The sequence below is a fragment of the Balaenoptera musculus genome, chromosome 2, assembly GCF_009873245.2.
Source record: "Balaenoptera musculus isolate JJ_BM4_2016_0621 chromosome 2, mBalMus1.pri.v3, whole genome shotgun sequence".
Taxonomy (NCBI): Eukaryota; Metazoa; Chordata; class Mammalia; order Artiodactyla; family Balaenopteridae; genus Balaenoptera; species Balaenoptera musculus.
The window spans coordinates 12,673,913-12,689,318 of NC_045786.1; the positions used below are offsets into that span (position 1 = coordinate 12,673,913).

Here is a 15,406-nt window from a genome sequence, read left to right on the forward strand (position 1 = left end):
TTATTTTTTTTTTCCGGTACTTTTTTTATTTTTTTAACTTTTACTGTAATATAGTTGATTTACAATGTTGTGTTAGTTTCAGGTGCACAGAAGACTGATTCAGTTTAAAGATATTGCTCCACTGACTTCTTGCTTGCATCATTTGTGATAATAAATCTGTTGTCATCCTTATTTTTGTTCCTCTGAATGTAACATTTTTTTCCTCTGGATGCTTTTAAGATTTTCTCTTTATCAGTCTTTTCAAGAAATTTGATTACAATGTGCCTTGGTGTAGTTTTCTTCATATTCATTGTGCTTCAGTTTCTTTAAGCTTCCTGTATCTGGGGGCTTAGAGTTTTCATCAAATTGGGGGAAATTTTAACAATTATTTTTTCAAATACTTATTCTGTTCCTCACTCCTTTATTCAGAGACTCAAGTTACACATACATTGGGTCAGTTTTGATTTACAAATTGATTTATATCCTCATTATGCATTGTATTTTCCTGCTTTTTGTCACACTTGGTAATTTTTTAACTGGGTGCCAGACATAGTGAATTTTACCTAGTTGGGCAATGGATATTGTTGTTACCTTGAAATTTGTTCTGGGACACAGTTATCTGGAGAAAGTTTGATCCTTTCGGGTTTGCTTTTAAAATATTTATTTGATAGTACTAGAACAGGGCTCAGTCTAGGCCTAATTATTTCTAACTATTGAGGCAAGACCCTTCTGTGTACTTGCACAGTTCTCCATGAATCTTGAGGTTTTGCAGTCTGGCTGATGCGAACAGGCACTACTTCTGACCCTGTGTGAGCGCTAGGCACTGTTACCTCTAAGCCTGTTGGGTGCTTTGTCTGACTTCAAGTAGTCCCCACACATATACATGTGGATCAAGCTGAACACTTGAGTGGGACCCTTTACAGAACTCCTGAGTTCTCTCTCTGTGCAACTCTTTCCTCTCTGTTACTCTTTCCTGAAAACTTGCTGCCTTCATCTTCCTGGATTTTCAGGTCTATCGTCTCAACTCAGAGAGTCCACCAGGCTCTGCACAGGTTACCCCTTCCTGGGCTATGGCCTGGAAACTCTCTGAAATCAATAGGCTGGGGCAATCAGAGGGCTAATTTCCTTTGTTTCCTGTTTCTCAATGGTTGCTGTCCTTCATGGCCTGATATTCAGTGTGTTGCCAACTCTTACTTCGTATATTTTTCTGTTTTCTTACTTGTTCTGGTAAGGAGGGTAAATCTGGCCCCTTACTTCATCTTGGCAAGAAGGCAAAGTCCCATCATTTAACTTAAGAAAATATTTCAGAAAATACTGCTAGTACTGAACATCGAACTTACAATATAAAAAGAGATGACATGCGATGACTCTGTGCTATAGAAGCATGATCCAATGTCTCCCTGAAATTTGACCCAGTATTCTACACAATCTACTCATGAACCATACCTTCCAGAACCACTCTGATTTTTATCAGAATTCCCAGTGAAGACTAGAGTGAGGTGATGGTGATGACTAGCTAGGTCAGTATTTTACCATTTGCTAATTGAATGATTTGTTGTTCTCTCATATAAGTCCCCCAAACAATGTTTTAAAGTACCATTTCTTTAAAATCAAATTGCTCCCATTTTAGTTTAAGAAGGTTTTGTTAAAAATACCAAGCTACACTGAACTCTTCAAATATTTCCAATTTCAATGTTACATAGTATAATAAAAGTCTAATTTTATCACCACTTGGAATGAACTAAAATGTAACTGTCTCTTATGTTTGTAAATCCTCTATGAACAAGTCTTTCAATAGAATATAATTTGTAACATTTACAACATTTTAGTAAACTTTATATTTTACAACAGTTTTAGTTTTACAGAAAAATTTCAAAGATAATACAGATATTTCCCATGTGTCCCACACCCAGTTTCCCTGTCATTTTACATTTTACATTAGTAGGGACATTTGATGCAATTAATGAACCAGTAATGATATGTTATTACTAATGAAATTCCACAGTTTATTCGGATTTCCTTACTGTTAGTTTTTCTTTTTCTGTTCCAGCATCCTATCCAGGTCCCCCATGACATTTAGTCATTGTGTGTCCTTAGCTTCTGTTGGCTATGAGAGTTTCTCAGACTTTCCTTGTTTTTGATAGCTATGACAGTTTTGAGAGTACTGGTTAGGTAATTGGAGGATGTCCCTGAATTGGAATTTGTTTTATTTTTTAAAAAAATCATATTTAGACTGGGGCTATAGGTTTGGGGGAAAATAACATAGAAGTGCCATTTTCATTATGTCATGTCAAGGGCACTTATTATCAAATGACTTATCTCTGTTGATGTTGATTTTGATCACCTGGCAGAGGTAGTGTTTGTCAGGTTTCTCTGCTACAAACTTACTCTTTTCCCCCTGTGTCCATCTTGCACTCTTTGGAAAGATGTCACTATGCACAGCCCCTAAAGAATAGGAAGTTGCATCCCACCTCCTCAAGGGCAGAGTATCTGCATAAATTGGGATTCTTCTGCATTGGAGATTGGTCTTTTCTCTCCCATTTATTTACTTATTCAATCGTTTATTTGTTTGTATAGACTTACGGATATTTATTTTCTTCTTTAATATAAATTATAGGGCTATAAATCTAATACTTTGTTTATTTTGTTGCTCAAATTATTCCAGCTTTGATCCTTAGGAGCTCTTTCAGCTCCTGTGACATTTACAGTTTTTTAAACTGCAATAAAGCCTTCAAAATGACTATTCTACCGATTGACTAAATTGCTCCTTGAGACTAGGTTAGGCACATAGGGAGATATATTACTTTCAGGTGATGCATTAAATGATATTCTGATTGTCTGAAAGAATTCATCAGACAGGAAGTAAGTCAAAGACTGGGGAGAAAAGTGCCCATTATGTAGCAAATATTTTTAAGAAACTAATGAACTAGAAAGATAAACTGAAAAAAATCCAAACCTTTTAAAGCAAATCTATAAATGGCCTCACATGCTTTAGCCAAAATTTCTTCTTCTGGAGAATTAAGCATTAACACCACGGTTGCTGCTTTTTTGCTTTCAATTGTTAATGGATCAAACTGAAATTCAAAGAGAAAAATATCAGAGCCACATGCGAGCTTTAAAAGCACATAAAACATGAGTGGTGTCTTGAAACTTAAAGAGAACATAATCTTACAAAAAGGATGTGGTCACTGCCCACAAAGTGCATTGTAAATTTTTTATTTAAAAACCATCACGGTTGTCAACATTGGTGGCTTTGGAATTCCTGGAGTATGGAGGGAAGAGCAAAGTATTTTGGAATCCGGCAGGTGTAGTCTCTCATTTTAGCCATGGGGAATCAAACTAGTTACTTACGCTGTTAGAATTTCAGTTTCCTTCTCTGAATAATGGGTATAATAATACCTATTGCAAAGGATTAAGGAGCGGATTAGAGATCATGTATGTAAAGCACTTATTTAGCACATTGTCCGGCACATAATAGATGCTCATTAAATAACATATATTAGTATAATTCTTAGTCAATACACAAGAATCCTTGAGAACCTGTATGTATTAGATGCCCTGACAGTCTCAGTGATCAGTACTTGCTTTCTAACCACTACACCCTTTCTTGAAAAGCAGGAATTACATATGTGAAACAACTAAAAAGCAAAAGATAACAGCATATCACAAAATATAAAACTGGATAAAATCTGGAACAGGGGAAAAGGTAATATAGTATAAAGAAAAAGTATAGGACTCTAAGAAGTCCTGTATCTTGCTGTGAGATCTTGAGAATTCATGTGGAGTTGAAATGAACAATAACAAATGCATGACCCCCCTGGGTTTTGTTTGGTCAAGGAGAAAACAAATTATTACACTATTTTTCTTCCATTTCCAGAGACCATGGAGGAGGAGGTTCTGCTTATGTTAAAGGAAAAAAATTTGAATTTCAAAGCTTTACCTGGTTCTTTGTGTTGGCCCTTTCTAAATGCACATCTTAATGTGTTTTGAGATATAGCAAAAATTGATGTCCAGTTTTGGGTAGAGGATGGAGAGATAGATTATTCTGAATAAGGAGATATAATTGTGTGAGGTTAAAAGAGTGAAAACAGAGAAGATGGCAGTAAGCAATGACCCGAAAGGACGTGGCTGGGATAAAAATACCTCTTGGAGGGAAAATGGCTGTTGGATTTTAGGACAGCATTATCTAACATCCAAATTGAAGCTGTTGTTTGTGCATGTCTAGCTCTGTAGTAGAAGCTGAAAGAGTTATCAAAGCCTCAAGCCTCTTAGATTCTTTTTGGGAGACAAATCTTCAGTAAAAGTCTGCCATATGCACCAGGCTTGCGGCACTTACGGGTTCCAGTGACATGAACCAGTGGGAAAAAATGGCCTCTAGCAGAGCCTAGAGCAATGGCTAGGATGCTGTCTGCAACACTGACCAGGAGAGCATAAGGGCCTGGAAATCCAGGGAAATTTTAAGGAAGAACTTCTAAAAGTGCCCGGTGATTGAGGCTTGAGAAACATCTTAGATAGGCATTAAGGGGTAGCCCCAGAATGCCAGAGCACTTGGAGTCATCACTAGCTCACTAACCACGTCTTTTTTAATCTGAAAAATTAGGGAGTTGGATTATATCTCTCAGATCTCTTCCAGATATAAAATTCTAGGATTCTATGAAGTACAAAAACATATGACAGAGACGATAAATGTTGTGATGCGGAAGGGGGAGTTAATTTGAACTGGGATAAATGGAGAAAAGTCCGCGGTGGTGGTAGAATTTTAGATGCGATTTGAAGAATGGATACAATGGGGTAGGCTGAGATAAGGAGGAAGGATATTCAAATGGGGAAAATGACACCAGGAAGGTTTAAAATGGGAATGAATGCTGCATTTATGGTGCGTAAAATAGGAGTTTGACTGAATAGAAAATATGAAATAGGAAGCAGAAATATTACTGAAAAATAAGGAAAGATGAGGCCTCAGCAAGTGACCTAGACCTTCCCTTCACCAGCCCTCTATTGAGGATAATCAACAAAGTTCAGAGGAAAGGATTGTGACTCTAGAAATTTATACCTTGCTAAGTTATCATTCATACGTGAAAAAGACATGTTCAGGCATTCACAAACTCAACAAGTATACCAACTGTACACGTAAACAAATTACTTGGCAAATACTTCAGCCAAGATTGGGGAGGACAAAATATAAACACAGTAGTGGTGGATCAATAAATTGATAAATTGATATTTAAACTGGATGATAATGATGGTCTGAATCACAGTGTAATTCTTAAGAAGGGATTTCTGAAGTAATGACATAATAAGAAAAAAAAGTTAATAATGATTTGGAATTAAAATTCTAGATTTTTTCAACAAAACTCAGGTAAAATTTCATTGATCTTATCATTACCTGAATTACATTATTTGTTAATTGACTGTTTGCCCCACTAGAATGTAAATTGCCTTGAGGCCTGATCTATATGCCCAGGATGTAAAGGAATACTTGCATATGGTATGTACTCAATATTTGTCCAGTAAATGAATGACTTTCTTCAGACAAAAGATTATGTTATTTCTCTATCTTCACTACCTAGAACAACACCCAGTATATGGAAATCCTCAATAATGTCTATAAAGGAATCCTTATAATGTCTATAAAGGAATATATTAAAGTGCCTCTGGAAACTTCTTTTTTTATACATGTGGCCTTGAAGTGCCTTAACTGTTGTACTGTCTGTTGATGCCAGAAAAGAAGATTCCAAATCTGAGGTTCACGGAGCCATCAGTGGCCTCCAGGGACAGCTTGTCTCTCTGAAATTGTGTGCAGAACTTTTGGTGTGCATTCTACAGGGAGAGAGTCCACAGTCACCATCCTACCCTCGTAAGGCCCCCGACCCACCACCAAACCCTTGAGAATCAAAGCCTTAGATCACCTTTTCCACTTAAGTCAGTTTCCCTAGCATCCTGGCTGGTTACCTTTCCTTCCATTTTAGAACTTCCACTTCAGAGACCTCTGATATTTCAGTATTTTTAAAGCTGATTTTACGAGCACGTGAATGAGTAAACTATGTTGAAGCATAGATTTGTCGTGATCTCCACAGAATGGCTACAATTCTCAAAGGAGCAGGGTAGGTGGAAATACATTTAAATATCTTTTAATGCTCCTTCAGTGGTTCAGAAAATGCTTCGGTATTTTGCCATATCTTCTGGTCATCCTTAAGAAAAAGGTGATGGGGGTACAAGAAGCTTAAGAGGAAGTTTGAGACCGTGAGAGTTACCACTGTAAGAGCTGTCAAAGGAGGAGAAATACCAGTGTTTGGCAGACAGTGGAGAAACTTGGAATGACATGTGTTTCTCCTACAGAGCCTGCGGCATTATAGTAATTTTTCATTAAAAAGGGCGCCGAGAATAAAATGATAGCTATAAAAGAATGCCACATGACTAAATATATAATCCTGTGCTGTAATTACAGATTCCATTTGCTTTCCCATGAAGAACTCATAGTCAGTCACCAACAAGCTGGTTGTGAAATTATAATTTCGTGCTCTGTACTGAATAAATGATGAACCAAAATTATTTACAAAGAGAATGAAGGAAAGGGGAAGCATTTTGGCTAAGCTTTGAGTTTTAAACCCAGTCAATTAGAGAAGCCATATACGTGTAGAGATGCTTTTCTACCTCTGTTAAGGAAATAAGACTATTTAGGATAAGGCTGCCCAACAGAACTGCAACGATGAAATGTTCTGATCCTGCATTGTCCAATCTGGCAGGCAGAAGCCCCACGTGGCTCCTGAGCACTTGAAGTGTGACTGATGAGACTGAGGAACTGAATTTTTCATTTTATTTTTTATTGTTGATTTTAATTAATACAATTTTAGTTATTTTAAATGTAAATAACCACATGTGGCCAGTGGCTACTGTATTAGACAGCACAAGTCTAAAAGAACATACAATTATAAAGCTGAACTCAGTGAAAAGAGATAAATCATGAGAGTTGAGTGATTTTTATGCTGCCGGTAAGTGCAAATAAAAGGCTTTTTTGATTTCTGTTGGAATGTGTTTACCAAGTCAGTGGTCTCCGATCACGAGGAGCCAATTGCACAGGAAAAGGGAGACAGATAAACAGAAGGAAGTAGACTGCACCACTCGAGCATGAACTTTTAGTACAGACTCTCTAGACATCACTTAAAATCTGCAAAAGGGTAAAGGTTAAAATGAAAACCGCTAAAATGGCCTTTCATTTGCTTTACAACCTGAATCAAAATAGCAAATCTTTAGAGCAAGGTGAGCAAGCCGATATTTATTTATACAGTTTTGTATATGTATGTTATTTATACATACATCTGTGATGAGGGAGAAAGATAGGAAAATAAAGTCCCTAAGAGGCTTCATTCCTAGAAAAAAAGTCTATGGCAGTTTTGGCAGTCTATGACAGAGTTAGAGGTTGAGTTCTGAGGCTGATGAAAAGGGTCCAGAAAAACAAGACCCTGGGGACATCCCACTCATCCAGGGAACTGGGTTTGGTTGTCCAGGTGAGGGAGCAGTTTCCACTATTGCCCGTTCCTCTGGTTCAACACCCACCATGCTTGGTTCCCTGTATGCACCTAACAGGAAGGCGTTGACCCATTAACATAAATGTTCAGTTGACTTGATACTTAACCACTAAGATTCCAAGGCCAAATCATAGTCTCTTGTGAGTTTAAATACTGTGGATTTACCCACTAAAGTTCAACTGCCTCTGAAACATAAGAGAATAAAATTTCTGTGCTCTTAAACTCGAAGACCTGACCATGAATCGTGATGGCTGTGCTCTAGGCCTCTGGGAACTTCAGTGGCCGGATGGGCTCTCACAGCTGATACCCCTGCCTCCTTGGACAGTTCACGCAAACTTCAACAGTTTTGTACAATGATGGACAGCACCCTCAACTACATCATTAATAATTACATTTACTAAGTTCTTATCTAATGCCTGGCACTGTTCTAAGCATCTTTTACTTCTCTAACCTTGCCCCACTGCTGTGAGTGGGTATGCAGTGGACATGATTACATCCTCATTGGGGAATACCGAGGTTAGGAGATTTGCCCCAGATCACAGATGGTGGGTGATGAGGTGAGGATTCAGACTCTGACAGTATAACCCTGGAGCCCATACTCAGTAACCGAATATCATGCCTTATACCAAACATTGCCTACTAACGTTGTTTCTGTTAATAATTCTTTCGTGCAATCAGTCCACAGAAAAAGTCTGCCTTTTGTTAAAGCATCACAAACAACCTTTCAGCCAGACTTGGAAATGATTTGGGAAAGCATAATATAGTTGTGTTGGTTATTCAAGCCATATCTTCCCCCCATTCAGGCATCTTCTTAGCTAGTGTTCTCCTTTATGAGAAGAAATGGAGAGCAATAAACCATAAATGCACATATCAGTGTATGCTTTGACAATGAGAATACTAACAAAAGCAAAGGGAGCATTTTGTTTTAACCTTATCACCAAACACTCTTTTTTTTTGTCCCCGTTAACTCTTTTTTTCTGTCCCCGTTACGCATTTTAACCAGTAGATGAAAGACTAATAAAAATAAAAATCTGGGCTTCCCTGGTGGCGCAGTGGTTGAGAATCTGCCTGCCAATGCAGGGGACACGGGTTCGAGCCCTGGTCTGGGAAGATCCCACATGCCACGGAGCAACTGGGCCCGTGAGCCACAATTACTGAGCCTGCGCATCTGGAGCCTGTGCTCCGCAACAGGAGAGGCCGCGATAGTGAGAGGCCCGCGCACCGCGATGAAGAGTGGCCCCCGCTCGCCGCAACTAGAGAAAGCCCTCACACAGAAACGAAGACCCAACACAGCCATAAATAAATAAATAAATAAATAAATAAAAAACCTCTCAATTTAAAAAAAAATTAAAAAAATAAAAATCTTTGGAAACAATGTTTTAGGAGATATATATGGCAAATTGCCATGACTTGACACAGAAAAGGTTATTTTCTCAAGCAGTTATATATCCCTCTTTTAAATCTGGTTTTTATTTCTAACGTGTACAACAAACCTTTCACAGACTTTGAAGAGGTATACCTCGGAACAAATTCCAAGTTCAGATAGTTTAAACTGTGCTATAGTGTTTTGAAGTATTAGAATTTATAAGACAGAACAGCAGTTAGATACTTTAATACTACTCTATCAGCTTTATTAACATAAAATCAGAGTAGGGGAAGGTTGGAAGGATCCTCGGGATTGTCAGAGAGCAACGGTCACTGTTACACATGCCTTTGGCTGCCCTCAAGACTGCTGTGACCCAAGGAATCAAAAGCTAGATTTTTGTTAACTTGAGGACTGGAATTGTTTCTCAGTCCTTGATTGTGCTCCTCAAGGACTGGAGTACAGAGGACAACACCAGCAAGACATTATAAAATTATGGAGCGTGTATTAGACAAATGTATCTATTGTTTAATAGTTCCTTAATTCTAATTTTAATCAGAAAGTGTTTGTCGTCAAGTACTGTGTGCGTGACTCCACTTTCTGGTAGTAATAGGATGTCAATAATGCTATTCTGCAGCAAAAAGAAGGGTAATGCAAATAAGATGCAATGAAAAATTAAGAGAATTTAGAACATTTTAGGAGTATATCCAAAGGAGAGCAGCCGGACTGATGAACTGTATCAGGAGACCACAGTGACCTTCTCTGCAAAGCTTTCCTAGACCTGGACAGACAGGTCTTCTGTAGCCTCTGTTTCCAGCTGCATTGAAGGATCATACAGGAGTTATATAGGGATGTGTGTGTGTAGCAGAATCTAAAGGATTCACAAGACAACAGGTCTTATTTACTGAGTGTTTTCTATGTGCTAGGCACTGTGAACTTCATGTACTCTCATTGTAATCGATAGAACCACCAAAATGACTTGGACATGACAATTCTCATTTAAGAGATTAAAAAAAAAAGCTGAAATAACTTGGCCAAATTTGGCAACTTCACCAAAATAACAGTTTATGAGAGGCAGAGCTGGGACAGAGGTCATATTTGTAACCACAGTGTTCCAGTGTTGTCGGGAAGATTCCTGCACTAACCTCAGATTCTTTCAAACAGTAAAATCCTGCGAGTCTTTTGACTATACACAATTTTTTCTCATTCACATTTTATTTGAAGACAACCACACCAAATGTCTGTTTCAAAATAAGTTTTTAAATTGAAAATTGAGGACATTTTCTATTTTTAACATAATCAGTAGTTCATAAACTTTAAAGAGAGACAATAAAACCCTGCTTTAATTTTTTATCATAGCTTTTTTTTTTTGTAATTAGAATAGGTTCTGTATCTCCACTTTCTGTAGAACAACTACAATTCAAGAATAGTAGTTTCTTATAAACTGATTAACTCAGTATCCCAGTAAGCATAGCAGAAACCAAAAATTGGTGAGTTTCCATTTTTTTCAGATGGGTTCTTTTTCTTTTTTTACATCTTTATTGGAGGATAATTGCTTTACAATGTTGCGTTAGTTTCTGCTGTACAAAAAGGTGAATCAGCTATATGTATACATATATTCCCATATCTCCTCCCTCTTGCGTCGCCCTCCCTCCCTCCCTATCCCACCCCTCTAGGTGGTCACAAAGCACCGAGCTGATCTCCCTGTGCTATGCAGCAGCTTCCCACTAGCTATCTATTTTACATCTGGTAGTGTATATATGTCACTGCTACTCTCTCACTTCGTCCCAGCTTCCCCTTCCCCCCCACGTCCTCAAGTCTGTTCTCTACGTCTGCGTCTTTATTCCTGCCCTGCCACCAGGTTCATCAGTGCCATTTTTTTAGATTCCATATATGTGCATTAGCATACGGTATTTGTTATTCTCTTTCTGACTTACCTCACTCTGTATGACAGACTCTAGGTCCATCCACCTCACTACAAATAACTCAATTTATTTTCTCTTTATGTCATAGCTTTTTAATTCATATGTTGTGATCATATTCCCATGCTATCAAATATTCAGTGACATCATTTTATCAAAATGGAATAATTTATTTAACTAAGTTTTTATTATAAAACATTTTTGTTACTTCTAATTGTTTACTTCTATAATCACTACCACTATGGAAATAAATTTTTGTATGATCCATGCTTATTTACCATGATCACTTTAAATTATTTTACAACTTCTAAGATCACCTTGTCCCAAATGACCAACCTATTGGACATTGTTGAACCCTGCTTTTAAAAGGGAGAGACAAGGTTTTGTGTTGTGGGGAATGCATTATTCAAGCACTGGAAAGAGAAAAAGGTGATGAACACAGATTTTTCTCTCCATAGAATTGGAAAATACAGGACTTCCAATATCCAAATAGTCATCTTAAGACAACCTCACATACATACTTAATAGCTATAGCATAACTTCCAGTCATTTTTTAAAATTCATTTGGATAATTAACATTAATGAGAGACTGGCAAATGTAAATTTAAAGTATTTGAAAGAACAAACCAAAACTATTTGTTCATTAACTAGGCTTATAAACATGCCATCCACATACTGGAAAAGCTAATAATTACTCTCTAATTGTGCTAATCAGGTAATGACAATGTTGTAAATGTTTGTTTACATAATGTTAGATTTCTCTGACTAATCTTATCATTAGTCAGACTTTGGACTTCTGCCACCATGCACTCATGTATATAGTGGTACATGCCAAACTGTTTCAACAGTTTATTTTTAAAACTGGTTGTTAACATGCTGCTAGTATTCAAATCAGAAACTTACCACATCCTTGGGAGGGGGCTCTGGTTCCTTCTTTATCTTTTTACCCATTCTGGAAAAAGATGCCACAAATGGTTAAAATGTCATTTGTACATTGTATATGTACAAATCTCTCAGTTACCTGCATTCCTAGGAGGAGATGTACTTCGTCCTCTAAATTTTACCTAAAAAGAAACTGGGCAATACATGTAGAAATTATTGCACATATACAAATATGTTACCTACATCCCAAACGTCACAATTTTAAAGGAACTTATTGATAAGATTGTTGGGCATTAGTCCTGGCTTCCAGTTTGGAAAGAAGGAGAATACATTAATGACATCAATTTTACTTACATAACAGGTAATGGTTTACCATGCTTATAGCTCACTTGTGTAGGGCTTGGGAGACCAAATCTAAATTACTTTTGAGATCTGCAGGAATGTTCTGCCACAAAGGGAGGGATTTTTGTCTGCTTTCTTGCACTGATCTATCCCAAGCACCTAGAACAGTGTCTGGTACATACTGGGCATTTGACATTTATAAAAATCATTAACTCTGTTGTTCCTGGGGGTAATTATTTTCTGAATGATATCCAAGATCTACCAAGACCAAGTGAACATATGTGTCATTTTCCCAGATAAAAAAATGTTTTCTCTAATGTATTCCATAGCTCAATAAAAAAGTAATTGAGAATCTCAAAAGATGTATTCTAGGGAAATTGGGGTTACTAACTCCACCTGGGTACAGAGAACTTTCCAAGATGCTGGTGACTGTTAAAATAACCCTAGAAATCTTTCATGTTTTCTCCAATGAGAGTTTGTGGGGTTATGTTTGGTATTAGGGCAATCTCAGATGGTATATTCTAGTCTCAAGGGAATTACTATAGTCTCAAGAAAATTTTGGGAAGTAGGAAATCTTTGGAGAGAATCTACAATGTCAGGGTTAGTTCAGATGGTTTGCCAAGGGACAAAAGCAACTCCAAGAATTGATCACATAAGTTAAAAAGCCACATGTTCATAGAAACTCATAGTGACTTCTGAAAGACATCTATTCCAGGTCCCTAACTTCAAGTCACATAAATTTCAAGACCCTTGAGGGCCTGGGCAAGCTTATGCTGTGCACTACCTCATGCTATACCTAATATGTTAAAACATTAAAATACACCCACATCCCCTGTTAAATATAATTTTCATCATAAAAAAGATTTGAAATTTTGCATTTGAAATGACTCATCAGTTTGTACACCTGAAATTCTTGCAAAATAAGAAAATTGTTTTCAAATGTAATTTTAATATTAATAAAACACTTAATATTAATTTTTGAATTTTCTTTTCATATTTTAGACCAAATGCTTTTTTTCAGATCCCAAATATCTTTCTTTCACAGATACTTGAAAAGCACAGAGATCCTAGACTTTGTGCCTATAATGTTTCAGGCAGACACACAGACTATTCTGGACAGATGAAAATCTGACCTATGATTTCTCTAGGAAAAAGAGATTTCACAGCTCTTTATAACCAATTCCAAGATATAGCAGCCTTTGCTTTACAAAAGAATTCCTTATGAATAACATTCAAGAAGCAAGTAAATTACACCCGTAGAAAGTTACTTGAAGTCATCTGATTTTCACTCAGGAACTTATTTTTCCCATTTCAGGATAGTGGTTTTGAGTAATTGCATACTGAAAAATACAGAGGCTGGAATAGCCTAAACATACAGGATTACAGAGATGAACTGGTCCTCGGCAATATGGTGAAGTAGGAAGCATTTCGTTTGTTTTTTTTATTACCATATTGGATATAACAGTTTAATAAGGGAGAAAATACACAGCTGACATAGTCCAGGGGCAGTGAACCCCAGAGATGACCCTAAGGTTTTTTTTTAATTTGTAAGTTAAACATTTCACTTAAAATCAACGTGATACAACTAAATTACCTTATTTTATTCTTTAAAGACTCATTTCCCTTTAAAGCTACAGAGACGTCAAATTAAGAAAATAAATCTCTTTGACTTTTTGAAGCAAACTAAATTTGTTTTCCTTGACTGTCTTACCACCTGCCCATTGATTTTTTTTTATTGTGCTAAAATATACATCACATAAAATTTACCATTTTAACCATTTTTAAGTGTATAATTCTGTGTCTACTGTTCACTTATAAAGGTATAACATTTCATTACAGAGAATTTGGAAAACAAGGAAGGGAATATGGAATTTTTAAAAAATCACTCAGAAATAAGTTCAGGGAGATCAGCACTATTTGGATATAGCTCATGTTTTGTGTATTTTCTATAGTGATTTTACCATCTTACCTGGATTTCTATCTGCTATTCTCAACTTCCCTTCCTGGGACCATTTTCTTACTAAATTCTTAAACTAATGGACAAGTTCATGAAATCTCATTCTCCATTTATTGCTTCAATCATCATTAGTGGATCAGCATGTCATTTAAAATAATATTTTAAAATCCACCATCTAGCCAGTCCCCTGTTGTTGAGCATTTGTTTCCAATTTTCTGGAATTATGGACAAGGTTGCAAATGAACATCCTTAGACAATAGAATTTTCATCTACATCTGCAACTGTTTCTTTAGGAGAAATCCCTAGTAGTAAAATAACTGGGTGAAAAGGTATGAACTTCACGGCATTGGACATGAAAACAAATCTGCTTTGAATATGCATCTTCTTGGTTACTGGAAAGGAGTCACATTTTTTCACGAATTTATTGATCTTTTTTGTGAATTTTCAGCCTATGCGATCTTAAACATTTTCTAACGAGATTTATGTTGAGGAGAAGGGCTAGAGCAATTGGGGACCCACTTTTTGAGTTGCTCAGAGTCAAGTAACGGAATCTTAGACCCTCAGATCCTCACTCTGGGCCTCAGTTTTGTCCCCTATTTGTTAGATAGGAGGCGGCCGGCACGCTTATGAAATCCACGGGAACCACAGTCTAACACTGCGGGCGTAAGGCAGGGACCCAGAGGTCCTTAGAAGGTGTTCCCTCAGTTGCCCCAGATGCCCCCCACACGCGGGGCACTATCTCCTTCCCCAAAGTTTGCTGGGGCCTCTACCCTGGGCCTCTCTTCAAACCGCAGGGGTAGCGGTGCAGCCGCCCTCCCGCCTTTACCTGCAGGGAGATCCCGCCGGGCAGCGGCTTCTCAGACCTGGCCAGCTGCACCGGCTGCAGCCAGCTCGCGTCTCTAGTCCACTGTTGTGCCTGGTTGCTAGGCGACAGCGGGCCGCGCCTGCGCAATCCGCGCCCGCGTGCGCCTCGGCCGTGGAAGCGCGCGCTCGGCTTCCCGAGGCGCCCCTTTCCCCTTCGTGAGTAGAGGTAGGTACCTGAGGAGCTGTGTGCGCCCTCTGTTCCTGAGTCCCGGGCTTCGGGGCAGGATAGACACTGGGAATCCTCTCCTTCCAGTTGTTGAGGGCCAGCCCTAGTGACAAGTGTAAATCGGGAGACAGGGCCGCCTCAGCAGCTGGCCAGAGGACTGGCTATGGTTTCACATACTCTGAGGTGCGTGCATTGCTGACTTTCCAGGCACGAGGGTGTCCAGTCTGTCCCCACAGAACGTATCATGTCCCTTCAGAACCTCCTCCTCTTACAGCTGTTTCCTCTTTCTGCCATTCCTCCCAATAGCCTGGAACTTCAGTTTCCCTTCTTCGCCCTCCACCCCCAACTCCAATCAGCGCTTAAATCAATCCGCCCTCCACTTTTTGTCCCCTGTCTATTCCC

At 38.1% G+C, this 15,406-nt stretch overlaps 1 protein-coding gene across 3 annotated transcripts in view; it reads right to left on the reverse strand.

The window, feature by feature from the left end:
• Nucleotides 1–14,868, reverse strand: part of ARMC3 (armadillo repeat containing 3) — a 91,426-nt gene extending 76,558 nt beyond the window's left edge. For 2 of the 3 annotated variants that reach the window (XM_036843616.1, XM_036843615.1), the window contains exons 1-2: nt 11,697–11,744; nt 2,936–3,053 (exon numbers count right to left, since the gene is read on the reverse strand). In XM_036843616.1, coding sequence (XP_036699511.1) covers nt 2,936–3,053; nt 11,697–11,744 — 166 coding nt within the window. Of the gene's footprint in view, nt 1–2,935; nt 3,054–11,696; nt 11,746–14,800 lie in introns of those variants that run through there. The other variant, XM_036843617.1, reaches the window with a different exon arrangement.
• Between the last annotated feature and the right edge of the window lie 538 nt (nt 14,869–15,406).